This window comes from Rutilus rutilus, assembly GCF_951802725.1.
Source record: "Rutilus rutilus genome assembly, chromosome: 4".
Lineage (NCBI taxonomy): Eukaryota > Metazoa > Chordata > Actinopteri > Cypriniformes > Leuciscidae > Rutilus > Rutilus rutilus.
In genome coordinates, this window is record NC_140212.1 from 27199501 (window position 1) to 27210394 (window position 10894).

Sequence of the window (10894 nt, forward strand, 5' to 3'; positions counted from 1 at the left end):
GGAACCCTGTCCTTTCCTTTGTTCGAACTGTCCCTTCGTTGGAGATTTGATTCCCCCAATGAAAAAAAAAAAAAAAAAAAAAAAAAAAATATATATATATATATATATATATATATATATATATATATATATATATATATATATATATATATATAAAATATATATATCCTTTTCATTTCTTCGTTTTTGTGTGATATCTGGGATGGTTAGGGTGTTCGTCTGGTTATTTGTATTTTTTCCCCATGTATATCTATTTAGATCTTTTAAGAATATACTTTTATTTTGGTTTGGTGGTGTGACGTCATAAGGCTGCGCCACGTTCCTGCATTTGCTGCGGTTTTCGGCTGAAGAAAGGTTTGTGTTTTACAGCGTTTAAAGTGTATCGAAAGTAGATCGATACAAACCCTGCAAGACTATTTTATAGTTATATGAGAGCTATGGAATTAGTTATATATCACTGAATTGTAGGTTGTTATGGTAGAAACGAACCGTTAAGCATTTGACTAAAGCGCAGTAGTGACGGAGAAACCGAGCCTTTGGAAAATCAAATCAATTGAACAAAATGCTTCGCGAAATGATTCAGTGATTCGAATTAAGTGCTCGAATCACCGCGTCTAACGAACTCAAACGTGTAATGAACACCAACAGCGAATGTTTAAATGAAAGTGCTGTCTATAATCTACATTTGATAAATACCAAACAAACAAAGTCGAAGCAATAGAATCATAGTAATGATATGTGTTTATGTAGATATAATTTGTGCTCTTTTATTCATATAATACTTGTTTTGAGGGGTTTTTTTTAATTACTTTTTGGCTAATGTTTAAGTCCACTCTCTTACCAGTGCACTGAACTACTGAACTAGAGCTGATTGAGACATGCACAGAGAATTATGAATTTATTTTTCTTTCTGTTAATTATTCTCATTTTAATCATGACAGATTGTCCAAACACAGAAAAAACTCTTGGTGAAGCGACTGAGATCCACGTGACACTATTATAAAGATGGCGTTTATTAAAGTGGAAAGTGAGGACATGGAGATTGAAGAAACAATCAGAGTGAAACAAGAAGAAACAATCAGCGTGAAACTAGAAGAAACGGATGAAGAAACAGGTTGGTTTCATTCTCAAAGCTGAACTCAGTCATTTGATCCATTCCGTATTAAAATGTCCAGCTCTGCAGAAATGAGTGATAGGTAGATGAGTGATAGTTTAAATTAGAGAGAACTTTTAAAATAGCAGAACATTTGACATGGAGCGGGTCCCTCATGTGGACAGACATGTTGAGATCACATGACCAGACAAACACGAATGCTGCCTTCAAACCATTAAGCATTCAATAATCACTCCGCTCCAATTTCCTTGCTCACTGATAACAGAAACACTGCTCCACTTTCGCTCCCTGATTAAATTTGCGGCTAAAGTATTTCAGTATGCTTTGTATTATCACAAAAGTTCTGCTCAGAACATATATTAATAGAAAAAAATAAGCAATACTAGGAGAATAGTTTCAGCGTGGTTGATTGGAACACTAGTATGCATTAAACATTGTTTCCCCCAGGGATGCAAACAGCGCGCTTTTCGGCGCCTCCGGCTTTTTTCACGTCAGTTTGGGTGACTTGGGTCTGAGAGGGTCTGATTATAATTTCACAAAGTCATCTGAAGCCATTCCATAGCTTAATGTGAGGGACAGAAGTCGATTTACATCATTAAATTAAAGTTTACGGAAACTCGTTTTCCCTCCTCTGCGGCTGTCAAATCATTCTCCGTTCAGTATTCAAACAGCGCGCGCGCCTCTTCCGGTTACAGCAGGATGCACGGTAAAACTCTCTCCAATATGATATATTCACATTATAATGCTTGATCTGTAGAGAAAAGGCTGTGGATTTGCATAAAATGACTTTATTTTGTTGGAGTTTGTTGCTGTTTTTAAACGACTCGCTACTGTGTGCCTGTTAGATCACTCATCACAAGGACTATGAATCGGCATCAAACGCACAATAACTGGAATTTAAAACTGTGAAGAAACAAATGATCAATAAACTGCTGGACAGATAGACACTAGGATTTGTGCGCTCGACATTTCTTCGCTTTGTGCCGTGAACTTTTAAATGCGCACTTGTGCAGCGCTGTGACTCCATGTTGCTTTGAGGACATCATTCTGCACCCGCGATGCGAATACGCGCTTTGTGCGCTCTGTTTTGAAGCGTTTCATATTATCATGTTTTTGCGCACTGAAAGATTATTAAAAGCCTATATTTTTTATACCTAGCCTGCACAATACATTTAAAATAAGCATAATTGAATTGTATATTATTTATGTGTAGTGTAGGCTATATAAATATATACACTTCTGAATTCTTGACATTAATATATAAATATAAAATGGTGAAATGTATGATTGCCTGATTGAATTTTTATAAGAGTACTAATAGTAATTTGTTTTTATTAACATGTTTAGATTTTATAAAATTACTGTGCAGATTTTTTCTAGAATTACTTTTTGCTGCTGATTTATACACTCACTAAGTTTAATAAAAATACATTTATGTAATATTTAAAGGTGTTAACTGTAATCTTACACCGCAAAATGATAACTTACAAAGGATTAAATTCATCACAATTATGTAAGTATCTGGATATTTGCCGCGGGGCGAGGGCTTCGATAACCTCTCTCTTTTTTGACCATACATGTGTTTGCAACCCTGTACCCCACAACATGCAATAGACCACGGCAATTTATGTAAGTTCTTGTATTTTTGCATTCTGTTGCCACAATTCGGAACGGCACAAACGCGAACCATTTCTTCTTCACTTGTGGACAACTCCGATCTTCACTCTTCACACACTACGCTCCTCCCACCTGCACACTGCTATTTACCTTTATTTACCAATTGAGTTCCCACGGGACTTCAGCGCGAGACTACAGCTAGCCGTCTAAAACACTATTTAGGTGAATTTACACAATGGCTAAGTTGCTAAATGCATCTTGTTGTCATGTAAGGGCCCTGTTCATGTTGGACAGACATTTTAATTGCATTTTGTGTCTGTTTAGAGGCAAAGAGACACTCTTTATGTATATGCCCCCATAACTGCCGTTTTAGCTGAGTGGGAGCTCTGGGCATTAGCTGTAGCAGCTCCGTGTTGCAAGCACCAATCCGGTTCGTTTTTTTTCTATAGACAGTACTCACAAAGGTATAACGATCAAGTTTAACTTAAAAATTGCCTGGAGTTCTCCTTTAATAACTTTTGAACAGTTTGTCAGGAATCACACCTTGGATTCCTTGTCATGTCGGATCCGTGGATGCCAATTCTGTCCAGGGGCCCGTTCTTCGTACGTTGCTTAAAACATCCGAGATCAAATGAGACATCCAAGATGATATCATTGTGCTAATCATGATCTGGCTAACTCGGTTCTTCGAACACACTTGCCGGATATGATTAGTATAGCTGGATTGAGTCATCTGAGATAATTGCGCGTTCATGCGCTGGTTAAAAGGGGATATGTATCGATAGTAGAAACATTGATCAGCAACGCTGCTATTGGCTGCTCAGCGTGGCCAAAGAGTGCGCACAGTTTCTCTCCTCAGCAGAGCAAGAACTAGTCAAAGTTTATTCAGAATTTTAATGTTTAATTAAAACGTCAGGGAACACCTCAAAGTCTGCAAAAGCCAGGAGAGAGGGCTGGCAAAAAGTAGCAGACAATTTAAATCCGTTAGAAGTGGCCATGTTAGATGTTTTTATCACTTATTAGCCTATATTTTTGTATTTTAATAATTGCATAATTACTTTGTTCATTGTAATGTCAGAGTCACCACACTAGAACATGGGAACAAATAAAAGTGAAGTACAAAAATATTCTACATAATGGTAATTTTTTGTTATATAGTCTCTTTTATAAAAGGCACTGTTAAATAAATGGTTGTCTGATTATAAAAGCAACCAAGAAAAAGGTTGAGAAAAGAAAAGAAAAGATCTTAGTAGCCTACACTGTAAAATAATTTTTGCTGCATTAAATTAAGGCTGTATAGTAATTTCAACTGTTAAATCTTGAGTAATGAATTGCTTTGACTTGTGAAAGTGAAAACTGATAAACTTATGTTAATGTAAAAATATTAACACTTGTATCTGTTCCCAAGAAAGTGGAGCTGAAATATGTGCAGTAAGTGGACATTTTCTAACTTTCCAAAATAAATAAAGTATAAGACTTTATAATGTCCATTTGTTTCCATTGCACTGGACAGTGAATAAACCCTCTCAGATAACTGTCATATGGAGGAACTAGCCTACCTGCAAGTGCATAAAGAACTTTACTTCATTTATACTTGTATGCTTTATGGCTGCAATATAAGCTGCAGGATTCCACATCTACAGAAAGGCCTACAGAAGAGTCTGCACAGACAGAGGAGACATAAGCCTACAGGTGGGCAGTGGATAGCCAACTTTTCCTTTTATTTGTTGCATGAGGCATGTGTCTAATATCTCTTGTTGCAGGCACTTGACCACTGGCTTTTCTTTACAAAGAACAATTGAAATAAAACTCAAGGAACTAAGCATATTTGTCTTTTATTAAACATTTAATGAAAAGTGTATTTTTTTTTTTTTGGCAGTGTTGTGTAATATGGCACATGCAAATGCAACAATGTCACAGGCCCTGTCAGGTGTGCAACCCTCAGACTTTTCAGACACTGAAATCTTCCCTTTAGTTAGCCAAAGTTCATTTCATTGTGTGCCCTTGTCCTGGTTAGAGCTGCATTGTAACTGGTTTGGGTCAGGGAATGGGGTCATAAAACACCTGTCTGCAGGCAGGAACATGTCATAATCACCTATGAAGAAATGCAGTTCTGTTAGGATCAGCATAAGTGTATGTAATACAGTGAGCTTGATATTTAATTGTAGAACTTTTCTTACCACTTTCAAATAATGTGCATAAATGTGAATCTCTGAAAATTCTTAAGTCATACACAGACCCTGACCATTTTGCTTTCACATTTGTGATATGGAAGATTTGTCAACTGCCTTTTTTTTATTTGATATAATATTACTAATCTGGAATATTAAGAATCACAATAGTAACTGGGCTGCACATTTACATTGTGAACCCCCTTTCTGTTCACATAATCCCCTTCATTGAGGCCTTGATGGCAGTCTAGCCTATAAGCCTGAGTGACATACTGTAATCAGCATGGTCATGATCGCATGATCTTCATAAAAAAATATTTAAATAGTCTAATAAATAGTAGGCTATAGTCTAATAAAAAAAATAAAAATAAAAAGCTGCTTAAAAAAACTGATTTACATTGGGTCTTCAGTGGCTTGGAAATGCCACAAAAAAAAAAAAACTAAAACTGTTTTTTAAACCTAAAAGCGCCAGGTAAACTCCGAATGACACGACAGACAGCACTTTCCATCAAGTTCTCCGCATCTCCAATAGTGTAAAGGAAAGAGCCACTCGCAAATAATCTTAGGGTACAGTTTGTGCTGTAGTTAAAGCCCGACTCCGACAAGTCGAAAATAAATGTGCGTTTCCAACAAATTAATAATGTACACGACAATCTCACGAGTCACGAGGAAAAAAATATATATATCAGAAAGTGCACTATCGCGCTGCGCTGGACTTCCCGTATCATCTCCGTTTATGAGCCGCAGTCTAATCCTGATAACATGAAATAAGCCTGCTCCCGAGCAGGTTTAAGATTGCGCACCTGTTGCTATGACAGCAAGTCCAGGATGAGCGTCGAAGAACCAAACAATCCAAGATCATGCCAAATCCCCAACAATCAAATCCAGCTAACTGAGTTAGCGACGTACGAAGAACGGGCCCCTGATCGGACAAAAATGGCCTTTCCGCCATTTTGAAATTTGACATATTGCAATATCTTTTAAACTACTTGACATATTGGCAAAAAATGGGACATCATCATGTCCTGAAGGCACCTGAGAAGTTTGAACATTTAACATTTTGTACAAAAATGCGTATAAATTTTGAAAACAATCTCCACATTGTTATTTCTCAGTCCTGTCATTCCTTGGATTGTCAGAATCTGCACAATGTCATTTTTCACTTTCACAAAAAAGTGAATGGGAATAATGTTTTTGTTTTGTTAGTCCAACAAATTTTTTCCAAAATCTTGTGCACATCTGCGGCATGTCATAGTGATGCCCACAAAGGTATTGCTCCTATATAACAGCTTTTAAATTTTTTTTTTTATCTATTCTATTGTGTATGAGTCGTTATATTTCTAAAAAGATTTCTGCTTGTTCAAAATAAAATACAGATAATGTTGCACAGTAAAATTACATTTATTTGAGTCCATTGGTAAGAGATAGGGATGGGCTTTTTTCAAAAAATATTGCATTTAAATATTCGGGCTCATATAAATCGAATATTTGTTTATTTAAATGACGTTTAACAAATTTTTAATTTTTAATTTTTTTTACCATTTCTGAACAAGCTTACAATTAGGCAATATACACATCAAGCTTACAATATATGTTTCTTTTAGTTGAAAACATTAAACAGTAGACCTATATTTAAACAAAAAATATGGGCTATAGAACAAAAGCATTTAAGCTCAAGCAGCATGAATGGAAAAAAACGCCTAATAAATCAGACTCTTCCAGATATCGTACAGAACGTACACATACACTCGAGACAGCATGTGATTATCGTGTTTGTTGTTTCACGTTTATATTGAGAAAAACAATAATATCCACATGCAGGGGCGCCGCCAGCAATTTATGCTCGAGTGAGAAAACGCGCTGCGCTGACAGACGTTTCAGAGACACAAAGATTACGGTGTTCCCTTTGCGTTTTCAGTTCTTAAACCTGTCTCCATCAACGAACCTTAAAAGGAAGTATATGTCTCAAAATAATTTTGCTATTAGATAAGTTATCATCTCGGACCACGCGGGGTCCAGCTGAGTTTACCTGCAGTCGTGAATGCAGTGATGGACAGCTGTCTTTCCTCATTCGACTGCTGTTTGGATTTCATGTGATTTCTCATTGTGGTGGTGATATTATAACTCAGATTAATGAATTAATTTGATCAAAAGTAATTCCATTTTGTAATATCTTTTAGTAAGATCATTTTCAAGTAATTACAAACTTCGTGAGGCAGACGACGACATTATGTGATCAAATACAAACAACTTGTTAACACGCTCCACAGCGCCACCCAGTGCATTTAATAATAACTGCGAGTTAGTGCTTGGGATTTATCATGGATTCACTGCATTCATGGCCAGAAAAGTAACGTAGTAAAATAACGTTGCATTTTATTTTTCTAATAATAATTACAGATCGAAAATTCTAATAATTGTGCACACCCCTAGTAAGAGAGTGATACTCTCTGTATGTTTGTGCGTTGTACAGTGTAGAAGCACTTTAGTTTAGATCAGTGATTTACTTATCTGTATGATAAACATCACTCCATGATGATCAACATTGGCCTGATCATCATGGAGTATTCGTAAATATCTTGTGGAGCGCTCTCAGAGTGTGCATTTATTTGTGCCATTAAACTCGGCTTAAACTTGTATTTGTCTGTTTTCACCTTAGACCTGATGCCGCTGAAAGAGGAGATTCAAGAACTTGATGTAAAGGAAGAAGAGAACCATGATTTCATAACTGTGGAAAACTATCTTGACTGCCCGCAGACTGAAAATACTTCCTCAGAAGAAAGAGCTCAAAAGACGGGGAGTACACGTTATTTCATCTGCTTTGAGTGTGGAAAGAGTTTCAGCCAACACGAAAACCTTGAAGCTCACATGAATATTCACAGTGGAGAGAGCCCTTACCCCTGCCAAGAGTGTGGGAAAGGTTTCAGTGGAAAGGGAAATCTTAAAGTCCACATGAGAGTTCACACTGGAGAGAGGCCTTTCATCTGCCCTCAGTGTGGAAAGAGTTTTGCACATCAGGGAACGCTTAATGACCACAAAAGAATTCACACTGGAGAAACGCCTTTCACATGTGATCGGTGTGGAAAGAGTTTCAGACGTAAAATAAACCTTAATTCCCACATGAGGGTTCACTCGAGAGAAAACTGCTTTAAATGTCAACAATGCGAAGAGAGTTTCACAGACAGCAATCAACTGAAGAGGCATGTAATAACTCACATTGGAGAGAAACCTTTCATGTGTGATCACTGTGGAAGGACTTGCTCAAGCAAATCAAACCTTGATGTTCACGTGAGACTTCACACTGGAGAGAGGCCTTTCATCTGCCCTCAGTGTGGAAAAGGTTTCAATGAAAAAGGGACCCTTAAAGTCCACACAAGAGTTCACACCGGAGATAAACCTTTCATATGTTTTCAGTGTGAGATGAGCTTCACATATCGAAGAGACCTGAAGCGTCATTTGCGAGGTCATCCTGGAAATAGCAGTGTTATGATTGGTCTACCGATTCCAGAACGTGTCAGAAACAAAACGCCCCTGATCTGAATCTCAGCTCTGGAAGCTTCCTAAAGCTCAGCAATTGTACACATTGTAAGGACAGTAACGATGTCAATTTAAATGCGAACCTCATGATGATACGTTGGAAGAACTAGTTATTCAACCCGAACCTTCATCGTAAAGGTTGACTCGAGCAGGACATTTTTCAGCGATGAGTTTTCACTCATCCCCCCCCCCCCTTTTTTTGGGTAAAATTGTTTTTACTTTCACTTTCTTAGTTCTGCGCCATTGGTGCTGCTTCCTGCCAATCATCGTTGGAGCCGATGACGTTGCCCCGCTTTCCTCCAATTGGCGGACACCAGGAAATAATAAAAGAGAGACGCTGACACGGAGAGAGAAGATGCCTTTGTTTTTGTCTGTTGTTGTTCTGAGAGAGATTGTGATTTAGAGACGCCGTCAATTCTGTGTATTGTAGTTAAGATCCTGTGGTGTTCTTGTGTGCTACCTAAACAACTCTTTACCACCATTTGTTTGAATGGTTGTGATTACAATGGGGAGGGAAGGAGAGGAAAGGTAAGCATATCACATGATATACACTGGGCACCACCCGTTAGTGGATTATTGTGTTAGAAACACTAGGTTAGGGGCGTGCATCACTTGTTGGATTTTTGTTTGGATTTAGTGAGTATTGTTTATATTAGGGTATCTTCGCATACTGAAGGTTTTTCTTTTCTTTTTCTTTTTTAGTCAGTTTAGTACTGATTTATGAGTTAGAGGGTTATGTTTTGATTATTTCATTTATTTGATTGCCGCCCAATTCCCTTCTTCTCCCCTGCCTGGGTACCTTTTTGTTCTTTTCTTTCCTGTAAATATTATTGTAAGTTGGTTTGGTTTATGGGTTCTTCCCACTATATTTTTGTAAATAAACACGTCTTGATTGCCTTTAGAGCTGTGGTCTTCTTTGCCTGCATTTACATTGGTACAGAGTCAAACTCTTGACAGTTAATGTTATTCCCAATACCCCTTTAATAATCGCAGGGTACGTAACTAATTGGGGGCTCGTCCGGGATATTTACAACTTTCCAGAGATGTCGTGGTTTAACTCCGTATTGATGTCTAAAATGTAAGCTGGCATAGTATTGGATTAGGTGATCAATCTGGCGATAGAGTTGATGCCGCGTGCTGGTGTGTGAGTAGTGTTTTTAATACTCTTAGTGGGCATGGCTTCCTTCGATCTTCAAGCATTTCTTTGTCATCTTAGTCGTGTTCAGTTGGAAAAGTGATTTGATGATTTGATTGAAGTAGCGAATCACTTCTGTATCCCTATTAGGAGGCAGGCACTTAAAAAAGAAATTAAAAGTGATGTAGTGAATTATTTGGTGGAAACGAAAGTGTTTTTAGAAACCAATGTTGAGGGTGGGGGGGGATATTGATTCTCTTGGTGCTGACATGCAAACACCTTGCATGAGGGGGGTCCGTGGTGGGGGTTCCGGGTACCACCCCAAAATTGTATTTGCTACTAGCAGTTGCTGATGCTGATTTAAAAAAATAAATAAATTACGTTCGCCGGCAGCGCGGCGCGCGCACAGTTTTCAAACGGACGAGCAGAGGATGAGAGAGAGTTGCAAGATACCGAACTTCGCCGAATAAGAAAACATCATATTTGAAGTAAGTTTTTAAGGTTTAGCATCAGGGGGGTTTGCTCCGAATACATTCGGCCTAATACACGCATATACAGTAGGCTTCCTTGCCGTGTGTACGTTACAGTATACAAATGTTCTAGCTAATGTGAGGATAGGAGATCAAAACGCAGGCAAAGAAGAGCAGAAACAAGCGATATCATAATGCGATCACTAGGACTGTGAAGCTTTATGGGTGTAGGGTGTTGATGGACTCGATCTACTGTGTTTTGATCATCATTAAATCTGATCTAGATGTAGTCTTTGATAAAAATGCGATTTTCTCAGCTTTTTGCTCATGTTGCTTTTTATGAAACTTGCCAACATTCAAGTATTGATAAAAAAGACGCACGAAGCTAGAATAAAACAGTTTTTTTTTTTTTTTTTAAAGCACAGGGTCTGTTCTTTCTTTTGGTATGTTCAGATATTCATACAACAAAATATTCTGGGGTGCCATGAAATTGTGAAAATTACCAAAAACACCATTTTTTTTTTATACTGGAAAGAGTTAAGATAAAAATGTTGGTAATTGGATGATGATTAGAATATGAATATGATTGGAATCATATTTTAAATTTGGCATCTTTTTTAACAGGGTCAATTAAACATGAAAAGAAAGGGAGAGATAGGCTATAAGAGTTCTTTTTAATAAGCACAAACATAGTCCAGTCATTTTATAAAAAAAGGTTTAACAAATTGCAACAGAAGCAAACTCAAATAATTCTGTATCCTCAATATGTCCTGAGTAAGGAAAAAAAGTCCAGAAGAATCCCATTAGGGGAAAGTTTTGAAAACTCTTTCTGGGGATTCACTTTTTATTT

At 37.4% G+C, this 10894-nt stretch overlaps 1 protein-coding gene across 3 annotated transcripts; it reads left to right on the forward strand.

Annotated features, from left to right (window-relative positions):
• The first annotated feature begins 287 nt into the window (after positions 1–287).
• On the forward strand, positions 288–10456 carry LOC311289985 (uncharacterized protein). 3 transcript variants are annotated; one of them, XR_014627257.1, is made up of 4 exons: positions 288–354; positions 942–1114; positions 7562–9579; positions 9700–10456. XR_014627257.1 is itself a non-coding variant. In XM_084408269.1 (3 exons), exons 2-3 carry the CDS (start codon positions 1006–1008, stop codon positions 8440–8442), a joined length of 990 nt encoding a protein of 329 aa, XP_084264395.1. In that variant the 5' UTR covers positions 288–354; positions 942–1005; the 3' UTR covers positions 8443–10456. The 3 variants fall into 3 exon arrangements, 2 of the variants coding, with proteins under 2 accessions (XP_084264395.1, XP_084264394.1); XM_084408269.1 differs by having other exon boundaries at positions 7562–10456; XM_084408268.1 differs by lacking the exons at positions 288–354; positions 942–1114 and adding an exon at positions 4082–4423 and having other exon boundaries at positions 7562–10456.
• The last annotated feature ends 438 nt before the right edge of the window (positions 10457–10894 follow it).